The 23617-nt window shown below is 35.2% G+C and overlaps 1 protein-coding gene and 1 pseudogene across 4 annotated transcripts; both read left to right on the top strand.

The window, feature by feature from the left end:
• Window positions 1–9839: 9839 nt before the first annotated feature.
• LOC147406735 (uncharacterized) lies at window positions 9840–17444 on the top strand. Of its 4 annotated transcripts, XM_086434909.1 has the most exons (4): window positions 9840–9999; window positions 13094–13227; window positions 13719–13811; window positions 14906–17444. In XM_086434909.1, the coding sequence occupies exon 4, from the start codon at window positions 15328–15330 to the stop codon at window positions 17248–17250; it is 1923 nt and encodes a 640-aa protein (XP_086291035.1). In that variant the 5' UTR covers window positions 9840–9999; window positions 13094–13227; window positions 13719–13811; window positions 14906–15327; the 3' UTR covers window positions 17251–17444. The 4 variants fall into 4 exon arrangements, with proteins under 4 accessions (XP_086291035.1, XP_086291036.1, XP_086291034.1 ...); XM_086434910.1 differs by lacking the exon at window positions 13719–13811 and having other exon boundaries at window positions 14957–17444; XM_086434908.1 differs by lacking the exon at window positions 13719–13811.
• A 3584-nt stretch (window positions 17445–21028) lies between these two features.
• LOC147406734 (alkane hydroxylase MAH1 pseudogene) lies at window positions 21029–23113 on the top strand (annotated as a pseudogene).
• Window positions 23114–23617: the final 504 nt, after the last annotated feature.

Genomic DNA, 23617 nt, shown 5'->3' with positions numbered 1-23617 from the left:
ATTAAGCATATTTTTACTCACTCCATCACCTTGTTACATATCACACCACCTCCCCCAATATCTAAAATCAATCTACCAAATCCCATCATTTCCCCCGAAAAGTTATTTTCCAAAATATTATGAAAACCATCTATTCTCACAAGTCACCACCACACCCTCTTTAACTTGACTTTCACTCAACCGTCAAGAATGACCCATATGATACAACTCATATGGATTTCAACTAATAGCATAAATCGAAAGATTCATTCACCCATTTTCCATTTTCATGCCTCTAAAATCCAAAAATCCCATGTCCTTTTCCACCTTTCTTAGGTTTTGACATTTTTGACCCTTAAAGTCTCACATAACCTCTATTAAAATCTCCCTATCACATGAGAAAATTCATGCTCTCAAGCCCTCCCTTTTCAAACTCAAACTTTACAAATTTCTTATTCAAAAAAATCATTATCAGTTTCTATCTTTTTCCTCTTAAAACCACTTCTTAGAACAACTCCATTGAAGAATTGAGAAGAAAAAAAAAATCAAGCATACAAATTGGGTATGGGATATTAGTTTATTTTATTTTATTTTTGCATTCCCCTCTCCCTCTTTTATTTATCTTCCTCCTGTTATTTACTTTCTTAGACAACCCTAGGATATTTTGAACACTTTAACTCACTATCGGTAAGTTGAACCTCAACCTTGGGCATAAAATGCTTGAGGCGGCTAAACCAAAATGGTGAGGATTGAAGCCCTCTTAACCCTATATCATGCATCATAATGTGTAAGATACTCACACCCACATATGCATGGCAATAATGAAGACATGTGTTCCCCTCTTTTTGTGTTGAAGCACAAAGTTTCTAGTCATGACCTGCATGCATTAAGACTAAAGTGTTAAGGGAATTTCAACCATGGAATGTCCCTAAAACACATAGCCCAATATCTCAATTTCATGCTTTTAAGGTGTAGACTTGCAAAGGGGTGTCCTTCTCAATAAGATAATCCTTTGTGTCTCACATCAACATTAAACTTTTTTTTCCTCAAAAGAGTACATTATTCACTATTTTCACACACCACCTCTAACATGCATTCTATCATGCATTTTACTTAAAGTTAAAATACTAAAAAGAATGACAAAGTTTGAAGGTAACCACCCTATGGTGGAGAGGATAAGGGTGTCTAACATATTCCTTATTCTCCAATTTGAGTTTCTTACCTAGACTCTAGGTAGACGTTCCCCTTATCCATATGAGAGTCATTATAATGCCAATGAAAATCAATTTTTTTCAAAAATATCCCAAGTAACCATTCACACAATTTATTAAAAAAGAATGGTAACCACTCCAAACAAAGAAGTAACGTTTTATTCTTAGTTAAAAATCATGTAACTACACTATATACGTTGACAACCAACATCACCGCCATTGAAAAGTTCCTGCATGATGATAAATCTTTCTTTTTCTATTTCTCAACTGCAAAAAAAGGTTTCTCTCTAAACTTGTTTGATTAGATTTTAGTTGTTTAAGCTAGGTTTTGTGGTTGTAATCCATAGGCAAAGTTCAAACTTCAAGTTTCATCTATGTTGAGGATGAATGTATATTCTATAATGGTTTCTTTGTCCAAAAGCCACGATGTTCCTATCATGACAGTTTTGATTTCCCATGTCTCCTGTGGCAGATCCGTATGGTTTTCACATCATTTGATGACATATGTTGAACAACAAGATGTTAAACCTATAATTTGGTATGCCCCCAATGAATCACACATCTTTCCTTATTTTATAAAGTTGGAAACTATCAATAAATGGTTCAATCAATTATATAAGGAATCCCAATTTTATTAGATTTCTTAAATGGGTAGATTCTTTTAAAGGGAATTAAAAGTCAACCTTGATGGATAGGAAATCTTCTAATAGAGAAACTCTAGGCCCTTTTGCTATCATCTATATAAGAGGAACGATACTATCTTATCAATGATGATTTTGAACTCTTAGGCATCCTTGTTCTACACTAGAACTAAGGTTTTGGTGATTGAGATTTTGGCTTTACCATCAATAACAATTTTTGGCCATTCCATAAAGTAAAAAATAGTGAAAAACGAGTGTCTAGATAAAAGATTGCACACATAAGGAGTTTGACCGATTGGTTTATGCGTTTGGATTTTTTGACTCTCTCTTGATCCATTCATTGATAGGCAACGTGGAAAAGTACATTATAAACTCATTTAATATTATATGCCATTGGTGTGAACTTTTGATTTGGATTTGATTCAACAATCAAAGAGACATTGAGTTCATGATTATTATCAGCCTTTTTTGCATTATTATAATCATGGATTCAATGTTGTAATGTAGATTTTAGTCTAACAGTAGGTATCAAAGTGTTTGTTTTCGAGTAATAGATTGGTAGGAAACTTAGCTTGAAACGCTTACAAGTTTAGGATTGTCCAATAGAAACTTCAATTTATAACTTACAACAAAAGAAATTAGATCTAAGGACATTTTTAGGGTATTTCATTTGTTGTCTGAAAAAATCTAATAGATATAAGTTTTATTGCCCTAACCATAAGACGAGGATTGTAGAAACCAAAAATGCCAGAATCCTGGAAAATGACGATATTAGTGGGAATAAAGAACTAATAAAGGTAATTATTGAAGAAGTAAGAGTAGACATCTTATTAACTCTTCCTCTTCAAGAAAATGTTGATTCTCAAGTTGCTTCACAACTTTAGGAGGATGGTCAACATATAAACGAGAATGATTATCCACTTCATGAAGAAATAATTAAATCACCTCAACCACTAGTTTTGAGATTTGAAAAGGAAATGAGACCTACCATTTCAGATAATTGTGTGGTGTATCCACGAGAATTTGACTTTGACATTGGGGTAAAGAAAAACCAGATTATGTTTTCACAAGTCATAAAAATAGTAATTATACTAAATTGATCGATTCTATAAAAGAAGAGTTGAAATCAATTTATCAAAATGAAGTTTGAGATCACATTAAATTACTTCATAAATATAAGAAAGTCAATTGTAAATGGGTTTTAAAGACTAAGTTTGACTTAAAGGCAATATCGAAGGATTTAGGGCTAGACTAGTGGCAAAATATTTCACTTAGAAGGAAGGCATTGATTATAGGAAAATATTTTCTTCAATTTCAAAGAAGGATTCCTTAAGAATCATCATAGCTCTAGTAACTCATTTTAATCTTGAATTGCATCAGATGGATGTGAAAATAACATTTCTAAATGAGAATTTAGATGATATAAATATACATGGAACAACAAAAAATATTTACAAAAAATAAAATGAACACTTAACTTATAAAATTAAGAATTCCATATATGAACTTAAATAGATTTCCAGATAATGGTATATTATGTTTAATGATACCATAACTTCATTTGGATTTAAGGAAAATATTGTTGATCAGTGTATATATTTGAAGGTCAATGTAAGCAAGTTTATTTTGTTGGTCCTATATGTAAATAATATTTTACTTGTTAGTTGTGATCTTAGTTTATTATGTGAGATTGAAGATTATCTCACTAAAAATTTCAAGATGGTTAATATGAGTGAGACAACTTATGTGATAAGAATTAGATATTTAGAGATCGATCTCAAGGCCTATAAGGATAGTCTCAAAAATATTATAACAGCAAAGTCTTGGAAATGTTCAATATGCAAAATAACTCAATCGAAGACACACTCGTAATGAAAGGAGACAAGCTCAACATTATTCATTGTTTGAAGAATGATTTAGAAAATAAATAGATAAAAGAAATTTCATATGCCTCAGTCATGAGAAGCTTGGTGTATGCTCAGAATTGTACCAAACTAGTCGTTAGTTTTGCAATGGGGATGTTAGGAAGATACCAGAACCATCCAGTGATGAATCTTTGTAAAGTTGTAAAAATGGTTATGAGGTGTCTTTAGGGAAGAAATGACTATATGCTCATTTACAAGATATCACGCCATTTAGATATTGTTTGTTACTCAGACTCAAATTTTGCGAGATGTTCAGATAACAAAAAATCTACTTCAAGTTTTCTTTTTCTGTTGGCCGATGGAGTTATTCATGAAAGAGTGTAAAACAAACAGTCACTGCTTCATCCACAATGGAAGTCAAGTTTGTGACATACTTTAAGGCTACAAGTCATGATCTTTGATTGTGGAACTTCATCTTAACACTTGGTGTTTTCGACTTTATTGTCGATCCATTGAAGATATTCTATGACAATATTGCAACAAATTTTTTCTCTAAGAATGGTAAGTACTCAAGTAGTTCAAAACATGTGGAAATGAAGTACTTGGTGGTTAGAGCAAGAGTCTAGAAACAACAAGTGTCAATTGACAATTTAAGCACCACTCTTAAGATTTCTAATCCATTGACGAAGACTTTACCATCAAAGACATTTAAGGAACATGTTATTAGGATGGGTCTGTTGAGGAAACTATGATTGTAATGGATATTTGGATTGAGTGGTTATTGCAATTGATATTAGCTTTGTGCAATAATAATATTATTTGTTTTTTGTTTTATTCCTGTTTTCCAATAAAATATGTACATATTATGTTTGGATGTGTGTTTAATAGGAATGTAGTGATAAGGCAAATTAAAGGGGTTATTTTTTTCGTTGCTAAAAGCCTTATTATGCTTATTCCTTATTTTGGAGTTGGATCAAGGTAGGTTATTTGGGGTGTGATACGTGAATGAGAGTATGACATAGATGACATATGATCGCCATGAGTTACATGAATAATCTAACTTAATTAGATGTCATTGTATCTAATAAATTGGGTTATTAGGAAATTTTAAATTGTGATCGTGCAAAGATTTTTATGATGGAATCCAATATTATTTTCAAACATCTCAATGGGCCAAGATGGAGAATGTTAAACCCATGGTTTGGTGTGGCCCAATGAATATCCCATTTTTCTTTATTTTAAAAAGTTGGAAACCATCAATAAAGGGTTCGGTCAATGATATAAGGAATCCCAATTCTATTAGGTTTTTTAAATAAGAAAATTCTCTTAAAGGAGACTAAAGGTAGTCTTTTTTTTATACTAGTAATTAAAAGCTAACCTTAATGGATAGGAAACCTTCTAATAGAGAAACTCGAGGCTTCTTGCTCTCATCTATAAAAGAGAAACGACACTCCCGTATCAATGACGATTTGAACTCTCAAGCATCCTTATTCCACACTAGAATTAAGGTTTAGGTGATTGAGGTTTTGGCTTTACCATCAATAACAATACTTAGCCATTTCACAAAATAGAAAGAGAAAAGTTTGTATGTCTAAATAAAGGACTGCACATGCAAGGGAGTTCGACCGATTGGTATATGCGTGGATTTCTTTAGCTCTTTCTCTCTTGATCTATTCATCGATAGGCAATGTCGAAATGTATGTTCTAAACTTACTTAATATTAGATTGTTAGTGGTGTGATCTTTTGATTTGGATTGTATTCAACGATTGTAAAGCTATTGAATTCATGATTATTATTTACTTTTTTTCGCATTGCTATAATTATGGATTCGACATTGTTAAGTAGATTTTAGTCTAATACCAGAAACTTTTAATGAGTATTCCTCGAAGGATGAATATCAAAACATCCAAAATGTACTGAGTAATTGTGACTTAGAAATTAAGGGTAAAAATCAAACACAACCCTCCTGAGATTGATATAAAGAAATTGCCCATATATTCTCTTTCATTGTCGCTTAGTTTTTTAATTTTTATTTACTCCCTTCACCCTCTCCATCTCTTTCTCTTTGAGAAATTAGGGTTTCTATATGAAAATTTTGGATTTGGATTGGGGAAGAAAAATCAAGCGAATCAGATCAATTTTGGATTCTTTGAATATTTAATCGGATCGAATTCAATTAAGAATTAGTTAATCTACTTGAATCAGATCGGATTTGGATAATAGAGGAGAATTTTTTGTTCGATATTAGATTGGTACCAATCCAGTACCTAATCGATTCATTGCCAGTCCTCATTGAAAGGCATGTCGAAAAATGCCTCAAAATAATATTTTAAAAATAACCCTTATACGAGGCTTAGGGGTTAAAAAGATCTATTTATATGTCAATGTTCATGTTTTATTGGGATTCACATCAGAATTAGACGGAGACTCAACAACATTTCCTGTACCAGAGATTAGAATGATTGTTGAAAGTCGTTGAAAATTATATCTATTTAACACGCAAAATTGATAGTAAACGAGGAAAATAAAAAAAAAAAAAGAAGAAAAAAAATCAATGGAATTACAAATATTGCTAAAATACTGTGTAACTTGCTAAGAGGTATATATGAGAATCTATATTGTATTGTTGCATTATTCATAGTTTGAGCAGCCTTTGATAGGTACCTTTCCGTTGTTGAATTCAAGGTATTAGAGTAATTTCAAATCTTTTGAAATCATGTAAAGTAATTAAGATTTTCTACCTACATATTCAACATTAAACACCCTAAAGAAGAAGCCGTTTCTCTTCACATGTTTGACTCGTGCAATAATGGAAGAGATGGATGAGAGTGACTTGTGAACAATAATAGATATTTCTTTGGATTATCAAAGTATATATATATTTGAAAAGTATTTCTACTTATTCAATAAAAATATATTCTAAATGAACCTAATTGAGCCTGAATTACAGTCAGAGGGCAACTAATGGATTAAACAAGATCTAAAATGTGAGGAAAATAAAAGAAGAAGAAAAAAAATCAATGGAATTACAAATATTGCTAAAATACCATGTAACTTGGTAGGAGGTGTACATGAGAATCTATATTATATTGTTGCATTGTTGGTAGTTTGAGTGGTCTTTGATAGGTACGTTGCTGTTGTTGAATTTAAGGTACTAGAGTAATTTCAAATCTTTTGAAATCATGTAAAGTAATTAAGATTTTCACCCTACATATTCAACATTATACACCCTAAAGAAGAAGTCGTTTCTCTTCACATGTTTGACTGGTGTAATAATAAAAACTCGTGCAATAATAGAAGAGATGGATGAGAGTGACTTGTAAACAATAATAGATATTTCTTTGGATTATCAAAGTATAATATATATATTTGAAAAGTCTTTCTACTTATTCAATAAAAATATATTCTAAATGAACCTAACTGAGCTTGATTTGCGGCTAGAGGGCAACTAATGGATTAAACAAGATCTAAAACATGATTTATTTTACCAATAAAAAGGACTTAGCATCTGATATGTTCAAATTAATTAGGGTTTAAACAGCCAATTTGGGTGCAAATGACAACTTACAAGACCAATTTTCGATCAATAATGTCCTCATTCAATAATTAAGATCAAATGAGATAAAATATATAAATTATATCATAAATCTGTTGAAATATAAATTATATACCTATATTTTGTATATATATATTTTTATCAAATTTGATTTTAATTAAAAAGTCAAAAATCTGACAAGGATCAAATCCAAAACCATCAGCTAAAAAGGTCATACTTGGATTAGATTGGTTCCATATCGATCCAATCCGGCCCATCAATTGATTGTTATTTTTTCAAGGGCCTAAATAAGGTAACGTAGAACCAAAATCGTTAAATTTTACTGATTTTGGTTCACAAATTAATGGAATCAGAATTAGAATCATCATTTTTTTTTTCTCAAGGGCTTTTGATTTTCAATCGATTTGATTCCAAGCAATCGATTAATAAAATGGATCCTGAACTGGTTTTCTTTTAAATGGGTATGTGTTGAAATCCATATGACCCATCTAACCATAAATATTCCAAAATCAAGGGTATTGTGGTCCATCTAAATAAAAACAATTACATTTGAACAATCATTATTATTGTTGTACGAAGAGTCTGACATCGTGGGCTCCGTTGCATTGTTGAGATGTCAAATATCGGCTTTGGAGAATTCAATAATCGAACTTTAACTGATAATAACATGCCACGTGTCTATTGCATTGATTTTGGTGTAATTTTTGTCGTTTATGAGTTGCAACAACTACTATTTTCCGGATCGCACCCGAAGCGCGGCGGATACGCGGACCCTAAGAAACGTCAATTGGTAGTTAAATGTACTTTTCGAATCCGAAACTCTTACTCGTCTTTCGTGCATGTGTCCAATCAATGAAAACCACGTGTCAATAAATGAGTCTTCTTCTCACGTGTGCAAATGAATCGAATAATATCCTAAACACCGTATAGGAGACACAGAATTGGTTATGAATCCGAACCAGTCGAGCCGAATCGAATGAGGACATAATTTGGTATATGGAAAAAACTTGGGAGCCGCTAGGCTGCTTCAAATTTTTTGAAAGAACCCTCTCATTGAATTACACGTGGCATTTTCAAGAGGTAATCGAGTACTGGTAATATGACACTGGTTTTGGCAGGAGTGTAATTTGGTTTGGTTTGAGGTCAAATCATAACCGACTTGACCTAGGTCAATTCTATTAAATGAGAATCAAAACTCAATCAAATTGCCATATAATCAAATCAACCCAAACCGAGATAAGGTTGGTTTGGTTCGGTTTAATTCTACGAATTGTCAATATCTTAAAAATCTAATTGAATAAACACATTTTTAATAAAAATTACTAAATATGAATATGAAATCTCATATAATGGGTTATTAATCTATTCATCAATAATAATAAAAATCAGTAATGCATTTATTCAAAAAAAAAAAAAAAATCAATAGTTTTTCCATCAATTAAAGAAAGTCATTAATCATCAATTCAAAAAATGTTATTAATCTATTCATAGAAATAATAATTAATTTATCCATAAAATATTTGTATAGTTTATTAAAAAGATTAATAATATTAATTTATAAATTTATTGATGTAAGGATTTGGTTTGATTCTATACAAGGCATGAACTAAGAATCAAACTAAATTGGTCGGTTCTCTAATTTATTAAGCTGGAACCAAACCGAAATTCATTATAAACTGAATCAAACTAATCCAAAGTATTCAATTTGATTCAATTCTCGGTTTGAACCAGACCAAGTTGCACTCTTAGTTTTTGGCTTATGCTCCTAATGTGTTTGTTAACAGTTCAACAAATATTTGACATGTTGCGCGAATGACATCAACAATAGGAAGAGCCTTTTTCTGTTACTTATAAATTTATTTTTTTAGATTTCAAATCTTAAAAAAAGTTGTTGGGCCCACATTAATTATCACATTAACAATCCATCACCACAATCTTTTAGATTTCATGGTAATACTCATATTAAAAAAAAATTAAATAAATCTAATTTTTCAAGTTTGATCCTAGGTGTTGAAAGCAGATAGCCACCGAGTACCAAATTTAAAAATAAAATTCAACGATAAAAAATAAATATTTTTTAATTTTCTTTTTAAAATTTATATAATTTTGTCTTCTATAATTCCATTCTATCGAAACATATTTTTAAATGTCAAAAGGTGATCAATAAGAGAAAATTTCCTTTTTTTTTTTGTCACTATGGACAGGAAAGAGAACAGGGCTAAGGGACTTATGTTAAAAAATGATATCATATTATCAAAATTCTTCTATTATGATTCGAAGGTGTGAAATAAATTTAAATTACCACGTGTCTTGCAATAAGAAGGATTTCTTCAAAATTTCGAAGCGGCCTCACCGCTTCAAAATTTTGATGAGCCAAAAGGTCGCCAGACGTCATCCAGCACGCCGTACAGGGAGTGGGCCCTACAGAGTCGGAAGCTTTATTGGCGCAGCGCGTCATAATCAAGCTAATTGACAAGCCGCCGTCTGACAGCTCAGCAATTTTTGTGTATTAGGGAAGCCGAATCCAAATATTCCATAATTAACAAATTAGTCCCTCTATTATTCCTTGTATTTGTGCTTCGATAACTCTGATTTTTTTTTTTTTTTTCATTTGTACTCGTAGGTCGTCACATCTCTCTCTGTCTGTCTGTCTCTCTCGTGATTTTGTGGTCGAAATCGAATTATTTCTCTGTAAATCTGCAAATCTTTCCACGGATTTGCTTCAGATGCCTCTGCAATCTTTTAGGTACCCGCGCTTTGCTTTCGATTTTTCTATGTTAATTCTAGTTTGAATTGTGGAAGATTCGGTTTTTTTTTTTCTTTCTGGTGCTAGGGTTTGCTCTATTTGATGATTTGGTTTCTGATGCATTATTCTTTTCTGTATCTGTGTCGGTTGTTTGATTGATTGGTGACATGTTTTTTATTTCGTGATTTTTTTTTCTGGTTCTTTGGTTGCCGTTCTTGTGAATTTCAGGTTTTAAGAATTCGGTAGTTTAGAGTAGACAGATTTGTTGTGTTTGATACTGTTTGAGCTGTTCTTTTGCCTTTAATTCTCTTTTTAAATGGGAAAATATGTATGTTTGGACGCAATAATAGATCTGTGAAAGATGTTTTTCCCTCTCACTCTGAAGCTTGAACTTTTGGATTAGATCGAATTTCATAGGGGGATAGTTATGGATACCCTTTTTTCGTATTAGGAAGGAGAATTCCGATCTGAGATTCGAAGGTAACTGTTGAGAAGACCTCGGAGTTTACTTTTTTTTGTTAATTTTTTTTTTTTTTCAGATTAAAGCTTATTGTTTTCCTTCTTTATTTTTCCCCTCAGTCTGAAGCTTGAGCCTTTGGTATAGATTGAATTTCAAATCTAGATAGTTATAGGTACCCACTTATTTCTACCAGAAAACTGATTTGGTTTCTCGATTTGATTTCAGCTGCTGAAAAATCCGTTTGATGTAGTTTTTGTTGAGTTTATTATTCAAGAGCTCAAAGGGATAATAGAGTGGAACAGGTTGCCCTTGGATTTTCTTTTACAATCTTTACGGAGTTTTTCCTCTATACCTGAATTTTGAACTTTAAACTTCTAAATTAGGTTGGAATTCAGAGAGACAGTTATACATAGCATTTTTTTTACTCTCTTTGGGATGTAGATTTTCATTTTTGGTTTGAATGCGAGTTTGTAAATAATGGTGGGCCTTTTGGAGTCCTTATATTCATTTTTAGACTTTCATGTCTTAATGGAAATAATGAATTATAACAGTTGATGTTGGAAGAATAAGAATTATGTTGGATAAAAGTCGTTTAGGGATTATTTATTGGATTATAATAATAAAATGAGAATAGAATAGGTTAGGGCTCAGGCCCATAGTTCAATTGGTTTGACACATTGCAAAGCATCTTTTAGGTGGTTCAAGTCCAGCTTACCTATATAAAAAAAGAAAAGAAAAGGTCAGTGCGTTGTAGGAATGGGAGGGTGGTAATGGGATATTTTTTTTGATATCTGGGTATCCCTGTAGACAGTGGACCAGGCCCGTATCTGGGGTGTGCTCAGTCCATTGACCATGGTCTTGTCCAAGGACTAGTCCCGGGGCATGTGCAACGCCTGCACATTACACGCACCTGGTAAGTGAGGGTGCACCCTTGCGGGTGGCCTTATACTGGGTGTTGAACTCATGACCTACATGCATTAACCGCTTATCTGTCCGAAATTGCCATTGAGCCAACCCCTTGGGGTATTTATATTAAAAAAAAGTTAAAAGTTTTTTGCCTAATAGGCAAAATTTTGACTGTTGGGCAAATAGGTTATTGCATACTGCAGATGCAATCACATTTTGTAATATCTAATGGTATAACGATCTAATCTCATATGCCATCATGCCATATGTGATCCATATGACAACTGTGTTAGGAACGAATGAAAAGGTTCAATGATGTTTTACTTTGATGGGAAGATTACCTTGTTTCCAAATTTCGTGTAATGCATTGTTAAATAAAGGGGTACGCTGAGACAAAAATTTGCTTTTTCAGTTTTCTTTTTCTTATATATATTGTTTCTGTTGAGCTCCCTATTCTTTCTACATAAGGGTGGTAGTTTTTGTCAAAGGAAAATTTAAAATGTTGGAGTGGATATGTGGATCAAAAGAGGGTTGGTGGAAAAAGTATTTCCATAAATTCAATGCTTGATTTTTAGTAAGAATTATATGATTTATTTATTTTGTGTTGTTATATAATCACATGCGCATGTAAACTTTTTCTTGTTTTCCAGGAGTTCTTTGAAAATTTCCTTTTTAGATGGGATTTTTTTTGGTATGGTTTTTTGGTCTGTTTGTTTTGTTCTTGGGTTGCCTTATCTTTCTTGTTGCTTTTTGGGTTGTTGCTTTGACCTTGCTTTTTCTTGTCCCCACCCCGACTCCCTTGTTCTCTTCTATTTTCACTATATCTATAAGAAAAAGAAAAAAAAACATAGAAAATTCTTATAAAGTGGTGATGTGGAGGAGATGACGTGACCTTGATTATGGATAGTGGGGAGATGGTTCTTATTGATTTGTTACATCAATTGAGCAAGTCAGCTGTAGAGTAGACAGTTATTTTCAAATATATTGATTTGGAGGCAAAGCACACTCATAAATCATCAGGGTATGAGTAAACTTGGTGTTTCTAAAATGCCATGTTCTGTTTGAAAAGGCCATCTAGTGATTTTATATAATTTATGGTGGATAACTGGTTGTTTCTTTTCATGAAGTTTTGTGATTATTAATTAATTTGCACTTTCTGTTAAGTTGTTTAAATGGATTATTATTATTTACAAAGTTGTTATTTATTTTCTTAACTATGAAGGAACATGCCTCGATTGAAGATACATTTCATGCTACAGTTAAATGGCAACATAGGATTTCATGTTGCCGACAGTAATTGGGTTAAGGTGTAGACAGTTATCATGATTTGTTTTTTCTAGAGTTTCATGGGGGTGTTAGATTGACGCCTTGCATAGTTTTATGAAGTATTTAATTTCTTGTTTGTGTCTAGGAATATTGTCTGTAGCTTGCATATACAGTAGCACAATTGGACAAAAATCATCTCAAGTTAGTGCAACGAGTCTGTTGCTATAGATCGGGAGAAGGATGTGGTTCAGTGTATGAGTTCTCAGTTGCATCCATTTATGTATGAATCCATTCTTGGAATTGTGAAGGTTTTCCTGTAAATTACTTGTTTGGATGAGTTGATGGAAGAAGGAAAAAAGTCTGCAAAGAGAGTCGCACACAGGAGTCACAACAGTCAGATTTTATAAACAACATGGTAAGGAAGAATGTCAACCACTGATAAAAGAATGTCTTTTCTGACAGGGAACATACATGATTAATGCAATAAATTGGGAAATCAGAACACTCGAGGATCTGAAAAAAAGACTATTGAGGGTTTTTCCGATGGGTCAAAGAAAGAAGTGCATGGAGGCCAACAGTGTTTATTCAGTTTCCTGGTAAGTGTATTATAATCGAGCAAATTGGTTAGTGGCATTAAGTTTTTCATTCTTGAGGATGCATGCTGTAATTCTGTAAACAATCTCGCCTTGTATTTTTCTTTGTGGCATTAGGAAGGAAAGGAAGAGAGTAGTCTTAACTATAAATTTGATTCATGTATAAAATTAGGTAGAGTAGATGCTTTATTATTCCACAGACCAGTGACAAAGATTTCTATAGGGTTTGTGCTGGACTTATCAAGACAATGGCCAGAGTTGGCGAGAAGTAGCAATAGTGCAAAGAATCCATGGGTAATGTGCATGATACCACAAATTTGGATGGTAGCTCCAGTGGTGGAGCAACTATCATCCAGCCCTGGTGGAGTGTGGAAGAAGCCACAATGATTAAAAGATATTTGTATAATTGTTCATTAAAAAATTGAGATTTTAATATAATTTGTATTATAGGTTATCACACAGTCTAGCTTAAAATCTGTAGAAAATGCATGCAGGTCCCCTAGTAGAAGGAGATTCTCTGAATGAGGCAATATGAGCAAATGGGCACTGAGAATGGGTCTGGGTTTAGGAGGATGCATCCGTGCTTGGTTGATACTTAGTTGGATTCTTGGACATGTTTTTCTGCTATTGTTTCCTGTTGTATAATGCATGTCCATAAACAAGCTGTTCCTTCAGGCATTTTTAAATAAGTCTGCATAGGTGGTGTTGTCTAGCCTCCTTAGGTATGGATATGGAAGATGAAAAGGATTGGTGCCAAACATGAGACCTACATTCTTCACCTATCTGGACAATATGGAAGAATATCCTTTGATGGGCAATAAACCAAAATCCTGCGAGTGACACAACTCCTTAACATCTGATGTATGGCCATGGATCATAATATTGTATCTTAGTGCGAGTTGAACCCTTTTATACAATATATATATTGATACAGAATCAACATAGAAAGAATTATGATATAATTCTCTATACATTCACAATGCTTTGATACATTAGTCCAGAGTCCTGTCTTTGTTTGATGCATAGATAACCTAAAAATGCAATATGCTAAGGCACAGTATGAGCTTACAATTCTGTATAATGCCTATATAGTTATAAGTGTAGTGTATTTTGTTCTAAGATATGATAAGTTAGGCTAATATACGCTTAGATACATGACCATAAACTTATTTTATACTTCGATATGTTAAATATAAGCAAGTATATGCGTGACAAATTAAGGAACAAATGAGAAGTACATACTATGGTGGGATCTACATGGCAAATACATCTTTTATATATGTGGGGCTGGAGGTCTTCATATGGTCTAAATATATTTAATAATGTAAGTTCGTCGATCTTCCATATACACCTATATATTACATGACATATTTATGCACTTAAGTCTCAGAAGATGTGTTTTGGCTTCTTGCCAAATGAAACTAGAGTTTCCTCTAGAAAGTACAAACAATAAGAGACATTTCTGAACATCCTTGTAAGATTAAGTATTTGGACCATAATGTTATATTGAATTAAGACTCTATGAATACTGGTTGTATTAGTTGGGTAATTATTAGCTTTCTTAGTCAACTAATCATTGAATTGAGAGTTATCTGATAGTATAATCTGATTTCCTTAATGTTTGTTTAGATGAATTAATTATTTTAATATTTCTTATATGGTTTACCCCCTTCTTTATTAGGATTAATGAAGCGTAGTGGTTCTCTGACAAGTAGCAAAAGGCACTCTGCAGATTTTCTCAGTGCATCGATCTTGACGGCTCTCATAAAAGGCTTTTATCCCAGAAACGTGATAAGATATTTGGGGAACTGAGTGCTTAGACAATAAGTTCGGTGCCAATTGGTGGGCACCCAGTAACAATGGACAGGTTGGACACATCGGGCTTTGTAAGTGGTGGAGCTCACATATTACAATTTCTTAAATTTGTACATGCAGTTTTACTGTACAAACCCACTTTGGAATAATGGTTGCGAGTTTGTTTGGCTAAGGGGGCTTTCATTCCTAGGTTAGGAGGTTCTCTTGCTTGTTCTTAGGTGCAACGACGCTAGTGTTTTCAGATCCCAGACATCCAGTTTTGGTCTGTTTTTTCATAGACATCAGAGAATGGATCTTAACTTGTCAGGTTTTTTCTTCCCTGGTAATGGTGAACCTGCAAAAAATGACAACTTTGGTGATACTTCATTGTGTCTGGACTTCCTTGGCTATAATACAAGCAAAACGGCTAGATCTGGTAATTTTCTAAGTAACAACAGTGTTCTTTCCACCGAAGTCCCGGATGACGGTTGCAGGTTGGTCCTTGGATTGGGACCCACTCCAAGTTCTTATTGCAATGATTATTACCCTACTGGGGTTAACACAAGCAAGAACTTTTCCACTTTTTTTGGCCAAGAACTGAATTGTGAGGGTGATTTGGGGATTCTAAAACTTGGACTTTCTAGGGGCGCTGAAGTGGGTGTGCATGAAAATTCAGTTTTGGGTCCTGCACAAAGTGATCGGAACACATCTTACCTCAGCCAAATGTCTACTGATGAAAATAGATTTTTCATTCCAGTTGATGAGGGTTCCACTTCAGCCAAGAAATCTGGTGGTTATATGCCGTCCCTTCTTCTGGCTCCAAGGCTGGATAGTAGCAAAAATTTGGTGGAGACCCAAGAATTTATGGATCTTGGGGAGAAGGCCCATTATCATCATCGTCCTCACCCGAGTTCCGAGCCTTCAGCCACCACAGATTACTCAATGGGAACAATGTCTGAGCCTGCAATTGCAAGGGAATCTTTAGAACATCGGAGCCACCATCCTAAGAAGTGTAAGTTTGATAGATGTTCAAAGGGAGCACGAGGAGCCTCAGGTCTCTGTATTGGCCATGGGGGTGGGCAGAGATGCCAGAAACAAGGGTGCAACAAGGGTGCTGAGAGCCGAACTACCTACTGCAAGGCCCATGGGGGAGGTAAGAGGTGCCATCACTTGGGTTGCACCAAAAGTGCCGAAGGGAAGACTGATTATTGCATAGCACATGGTGGTGGCAAGAGGTGTGGGCATCAAGGATGCAACAAGGCAGCCCGGGGTAAGTCAGGGCTTTGCATAAGGCATGGTGGGGGCAAGAGGTGCAAGGTTGAAGGATGCACTCGCAGTGCTGAGGGGCAAGCCGGATTGTGCATTTCACATGGAGGGGGGCGCCGATGTCAGCACCCAGGATGTAACAAGGGGGCCCAAGGGAGTACCAGGCATTGCAAGGCTCACGGTGGTGGTAAGCGGTGTGTTTTCGCTGGATGCACCAAAGGTGCCGAGGGGAGCACACCACTGTGCAAGGGTCATGGTGGGGGAAAACGCTGCCTTTTTGATGGAGGGGGGATATGCCCGAAGAGTGTGCATGGTGGGACTGATTATTGTGTTGCACACGGTGGGGGCAAACGTTGTGCCGTTCCAGGCTGCACGAAGAGCGCCCGTGGCCGGACTGATTGTTGTGTCAGACATGGTGGGGGCAAGCGGTGCCGATTTGATAACTGCGGGAAGAGTGCTCAAGGGAGTACGGATTACTGTAAGGCGCATGGCGGGGGTAAGCGCTGCACATGGGGACAGGGCACATGCGAAAAGTTCGCGAGGGGAAAGAGTGGGTTGTGCGCAGCACATGGAAGCATGGTCCAAGAAAGGGACTCGGGCAAGAGCAATCTGATTGGGCCGGGACTCTTCCGTGGGCTTGTATCCGTTTCTACACCATATGGGAGCAGCTTTGACAATGATTATTCTTCTTCAGGAGTTAGTGCTGTTTCTGATTGCATCGATTCAGCAGAAAAGCCGACGAAAGGGAAGCAGCAGCTCATACCTTCCCAAGTCTTGGTTCCTCTGTCGATGAAGCTCTCGTCCTCTTCAGGACAGATGAGTGCAGAGCAGGAAGAAGAGGGAGGAGGCAGTGAAGGTGGTAAGAGCAATAGCTTCCACTTTGTGATTCCTGAAGGTAGGGTACATGGTGGTGGGCTCATGTCTTTACTTGGTGGAAATCTGAAGAATGCTATTGATGGAATGTGATTTATACGTATGTTGGTGTACTGTAATTCAATCTCTCTCTCTAAGGGTGAAAAAACTGTCTATAGGTTGTTTTGTCATTGTTTTTGTACAAGACTCTCCTTAGTTTCAACCTTTGATATACTTGTGTGGATTATTATTATCATCATTGGGGGAATCATACTTTTCACCATTTATAGTTTGTTTTGTTTTGTGTATATAGTGGGGGTTTGTTTCTTCTTAAAGCTTTCAAGCCGTAAATTTCTGTAAAAAATTATTCAAGCTAGTGACCCTCTGTCATCCTTGGCTTATAAATTAGGTCTTGATGAATGGATTCTTGGTTCATTGTGGGTTAAAACAACAGATTTGCTTCTCAGCAAACATTGTTTCCATATCATGATAGTATACAAAATGTATCTAGGGCCGTCGATAGATACTTGAAATTTCCAATTCGATTTGAAAAATTGGATATTAAAAAATACTGGATTCCAATTCGGATAATATTTTAAGATTCGAATGAGTTTCAGATTTGGATACATCTGATTAGATATAATGTTATATATAATAATAATAATAATAATGATTATATTTATTAAATAAGATAATTATTTGTTTTTTGTTTAAATAGAGATATCGTCCCTTCATTTTCTTCCTCGTCTCGCCTAAAGGTTACGTACCAACAAATGTTTGTGATTAGTAGAGATTCTCTGAGAGATACTTCATCCAACGGAGGGGTGGGGGGGATAATTATACGCACAGAATATTAATGCTGCATTCATCACTCTATGAACATGTCTACAACTGTTTCTCCCAAATGTTGAAATAATTCTTGCATCATAAAATTTCCTTCATTATAATCCAAAGTACAAAGGAACACACATGATCTTGCACAAAAAGACATGAATCATGATCATCAGATGGTGAAGAAGGAACATGCCTTGTCGGAACCCAAAGAGAGGGACTTGTGTTGAGATAGGGATGATGCGACTATGAGTGTGAAAATGATGTTGAAGTTGAGTGGGTAATGACCGAAAAAATGGGAAGTTCTGTGGGTATTCAGGCTGAAAAATCGAATGGAATGGGGGGTCTGGGGGGGGGAGCTAAATTGAAGGTAAACGTAAGTGTTGGGGGGCTGTTTTGGGGTGTCAAGAGAGAAGGGAAATGAATTGTTGGGGTGTCAAAAGATAGAAGGAATAGGGACTGTTGGGGTTGTTTTGGGGTGTTAAAAGGAAGGAGGAAAGGGACTGTTGGGGCTACTATGGGATTGCTATGAACGTATGGAAGAGGTGCTATGGGGCTGCTATTAATAGTGATTGAGGGGATTGCCAATGGCAATGCGTGGAGATGATTGGAGAGGAAGATGAAGGTTATTGTTGCTAGTGGAGCAAAAGAAGAAGAACGAGGATGTGATCTGTGGGCTTCTGGCCAAACAAGATAGGAAAAAAGGACAATGAGTCTGTGGGGCTTCTGTCCAGGTAACTTTAGATTCTTCCTTTTCTCTATTCTATTTTTTTTTTCTTTTATTATCTTATTCTCCATTCATTGTCGTGAGTCTCCCTAGTCATCTCCTTCTTCTCTTCAATTTTTGTTGTTGTTACTATCCAAAAATGTGTGTGTGTGTGAGAGAGAGAGAGAGAGAGGAGAGAGAGAGAGAGAGAGGGGGGGGGGGGGGGGGGGGGGTTTATGCTCCAATGTGTGTGTCGGGTTAGGTCTGTGAAAGAAGGAAAAGAATGAGATGAAAAGAGAAGGTGATTGAGAGGTGATGAATGGGGAAAGAAGTGGTTAGTTTGTTAATGGAATGGCTGGAAAATGAGGTAAAAAACATGGCTGAAAGATCGAGGGAGATAAGATCTTTGAAGGTGCTACAATAGAGAGGTTGTGAGAGTGAGAAAGAGAAAGAGAAAGAGCAAGAGGAAGTTGAAGAGGGGGGAGAGTTTAGCCATCCCAAGAGCATATAAGAGAGTTTCTAAATTTTTTTGATGTGCGTGAATATTGTTAAAAGTTTATTTTTTATTATGTTTCTTAAGAATCGAGGTTTCTAAGTAAAAATCGGATATTAAGGGAGTATTTTGATAATTTTTGTAATTCGTTGTAAAATTCTCCGTTTTCATAAATTTTAGTCTCGTTAGACTCGAAATCACATTCCGAGACTAATGAAGATATATATTTTTTTTAACATTTCATAGGTGTGGAACCCATAAGGGGTATTTTCATCATTTTATTGATTTTTTGAATTTTGGTAAGTGACACCTTTTAGTCTCAATGTGATTGTTTCTAAGTTTTGAAGTCATATTTTCCTAGCATTGCGAGGTATCTAGGTTATCGAAATGTGTGACGAACCTAAGTATATGTATTTACTAAATCGAGTGTAGATTGTAGCAATTTTAAGAGTGCGTAATTTCTAAGTCAAGTATGTCAAGAGAGAGAGAAAATCACAAGGAATAGGAAAGAAGTAAAGGGAATCGAAAGAAATCAAAAGAGGGTCTGTCACAAGCTTTCGACTTTTCACATATTTTGAGCTTATCATTAGGAATTTACAGAAACTGGGTGATAGATTGTTAAATCAGACATATACAAAAATAGGGTGTCTACACACTCATTGCCAAATTTGCATAATGAGTAGAAATTGACTAGAGTAACTCCCCTAATAATGGTAGATCCAAAATTGACTAATGGATTTTGGGTACATCAGGTACTATGTGAAAATTAAAAATTTTGACAATAAAATTTGACGGGTCAAAGCCCACAAATTTTAAAAATCAAAATTTGACGTCTCATGGCTATGAAATTTTTTTTATGTCCCCAATTCAATGGCTTAGAGCAATCAAATTTCTCCTATCCTCCATTAATTTGATGGTTTTGATCCATTGAAAAAAAAAAAAAAAAAACTGACAAAGAAAAATTTGATTCCTTGGTTCGTCAAATTTTATGAAATTTGATGGCCTTGGCACGTCAAATATAGACTTTTTCACTTTGTGCCATTGACATCCTTACTCTCAATCATCGAAAGGGAGACATATCTATATTAATACATACTTTTCAATCATTTATAAATTAGACCCCACACCTTACCTAATTCCTACCAATCTGACTCAATTATTAAATGTTTCGTGTACATTGGGTAATTGGGTAATCGAGTAAACAAAATCGCAACCTCCAAATACATCATTGAAAGAATATGTAGACAAATTAAGTAAACCTAAGGCCACATTAATAATATCCAATTATTCGCAAGCCAAAATAATAAAAACTACTAAATTGAATTTTTTTTGCTTGATGGTGCTTCCTTTCACTCTTTAGTCCTTAATGTTAGTACCGTTAAAGAAATTACTATTCATCTTCAAGAAATCTATGCATGTAGGACAAAAAATGTTTGTTAAAGTGTAGGGTAAAGCTTAGGGTGCTGAACATTTCCCATATATATATATATATATGTATGAACATATACAGCAATGGAATAAATCAAATTGAAAGAAAAGTCAAATTTAAAAAAAAAATAAAAATATATAACTAATATGAAAATATTTGTATATTAATATGTAGCTTGTGCAAACCCTCTACCCGAACTCAACCAGAATAAAGGTCAGGTTGAGATATTCCAACCCAGGCTAAACTCATTTTCTACATTGCTCAATCCAAGGTTGCCCATCAATCAGGTTGAGCCCAAGTTGAGCTCGGGTTAGCAGTCTAGGTTGTAGCCCTAATTGCAGTATTGCTAACTTCTTTGATCCTAAAAGATTGTTGAATCCTGAGAGTAGACATCCAATCAATTTTGTAGCATCTGTGTGGAGGGGACAATTTTGCCTTAGGACAACGAGTTGGACTCATGCTTCAATTTCCAATATCGATTCTGATTCTATTAAAGACTAACTAATAAGTCCTTCATTCTTAATTTTTATTTAGATTCTAAAGAAAGGAACCACATTCGTCTGAGAGATAGTGTGGTACTTTTTACTCCTTTGGTTTATTTTTAATTGCAACATTATACATTTTTTGGAAACATCATATTTAAGCATGACTTTCAATCTCTGGGTGTTTGTTTGGCTATTATTTTATATGTATTTTGTAAAGATTTAGCCCATGGTGAATTCATCACTTTTAATGAACAGACTTAATAGTGTAATCAGCATTCCTTAGGACCCACCGATCTCCATAACAAAAAAAAGAAAAACCATCTTATTATATACATTCCCATGGTTGAGATAATGTAACAGCTCTAATGGTGATAATGGGCTTCATGGGGTATGCAGAGATACTCTTGGCAATTTTATGTTTCTTATTTCTTAGTCATCTGAAGAACAAGGGCCTCCCGACGAATTGGCCTCTCACTGGAATGCTACCTGCTATTCTTGTTAACATCCACCGCATTCACGATTGGAGCACACATCTTTTAACATTGAGTGGGGGCACCTTTCTGCTCAGAGGACCATGGTTTACTAACATGAATCTGGTCCTTACCAGCGATCCATCAGATATCCGCTATATCATGAGCACGAACTTCTCAAATTACCCCAAAGGGTCTGAATACAAGGAGATTTTTGATGTTTTGGGAGATGGAATTTTTAATTCAGATGATGATTCATGGAGAACCCAAAGAAAAGTCGCCATTTCTCTCATTAAAAATCACAAATTCCAACGGTTTTTGGAGAAGACTAGTTGGGAAAAGGTGGAGAATGGGTTGATCCCCATTCTTGATCATGTCTCCAAACAAGGCCTTGTGGTGGACTTGCAAGACTTATTTAAACGATTCACGTTTGATAGTACGAGTGTGTTGTTGTCTGGTGTCGACCCTGGCTGCCTCTCGAATGAATTGCCAAATATTCCGTTCCTAGAGGCCTTCAATGATGTTCAAGAGGTGATATTTTATCGAAATATGGTGCCAAGTAGCCTTTGGAAATTGCAAAGGTGGATAGGAATCGGGAAAGAAAAGAAAATGAGTAAAGCTTGTGATATCCTTGATGATTACTTAGCTCAGTGTATCTCTATAAAACGAGAACAATTACTGAGCAAAAGTGCAAGAAACAAAGAACAACAACGACAAGAAGAAGATGATAAGGGTATGGATTTGTTATCATCATACATGGAGGAGGAAGTTGAACCTTCGGGACTGAAATCTGATAAGTTTTTGCGAGACACAATATTGAATCTCATGCTTGCGGGAAGCGACACAGTCAGTGCATCTCTCACCTGGTTTTTCTGGCTGGTTTCGACTAACCCGTTGGTGAAAATTAAGATTATTGAAGAACTCAAGTCATTGACCTCATCAGTGAGTGAAGCAAACGAGGTGAGGATGTTTGACATAGAAGAGTTAGGAGGGCTGGTTTATTTACATGGAGCCTTCTGTGAAGCTCTACGACTCTTCCCATCGGTACCATACGAACACAAGACCCCTTTGTGTACAGATACCCTTCCTAGTGGCCATAGAGTCAATCCAAAAACGACGATCTTGCCATGTCTTTATGCAATGGGAAGGATGGAGGGGATATGGGGAAAAGATTGCTTGGAATTCAAACCGGAGAGATGGATTTCCGAGAAAGGGAGAATCAGGTATGAGCCATCCAATAAGTTCATAGCATTCAATTCAGGACCCAGAACTTGCCTAGGTAAGGACATCGCTTTCACTCAGATTAAGTTGGTTGAGGCAATCCTGATTTATAAGTACAATTTTGAAGTGGTGGAAGGTCATCCTGTGACCCCAAAAAATTCTATAATACTTCACATGAATCATGGCTTGAAGGTTAGGGTTACAAGGAGATCCATATGATGAATGGGCATGGCCATATGTAGCAATTTGTATGATGTTTTGTTACTCTAAATGTTGGGTTTCTATTTGTTATATATTGTTGAAGTGATAAATGGTCTATCTTGCCTCTAATCTTTTGCTTTTGTTTTGTTGTGTTGTTATTCTATTGATGAGTACTGAAATTTGGGTGCATCTCACCTTTGGCTGCAAGGCCTTGGTTGGACTTTATCTTTCAAATGTATCATACAACTGGATGATTTTTAATTTTGGAAACCTGCCCATTTACATTGGTGGACTAGAAATCTTTTATCAGGGCTTTCGAATTTTATATCAGTGTTAAACCCTGCGGACATGTTTTAGCAGATAGTGTTTTGATAATCTCCATCAGTGTCTTGGTTATGTGAGAGATCTCGTAAAGGTAGTTTTGTTGATTGGTTCAAAGTTTCTGTATTTGCAGTATCTCCATTTGATGTTGGACAATAGGACAAGTAGGCTTACTTATAAAACAAAAGGAGAGTTAGGTTTTTCTTCCTTTGTCTTCCCTTACTAAAAGAAACTAGTGCTAGGATTTGGATGCTAATGGGATGAGTTTAAAACTAAGTTAAGGATAGGGTTTAGGGTTGGGAATTTGGTATTAGATAAACTAAA

Source organism: Akebia trifoliata, chromosome 3, assembly GCF_017979445.1.
Source record: "Akebia trifoliata isolate Shusen 1 chromosome 3, ASM1797944v1, whole genome shotgun sequence".
NCBI classification, from domain to species: Eukaryota; Viridiplantae; Streptophyta; class Magnoliopsida; order Ranunculales; family Lardizabalaceae; genus Akebia; species Akebia trifoliata.
The sequence above is the reverse complement of the archived record's forward strand: the minus strand, read 5'-3'. Positions and strand labels throughout refer to the sequence as shown.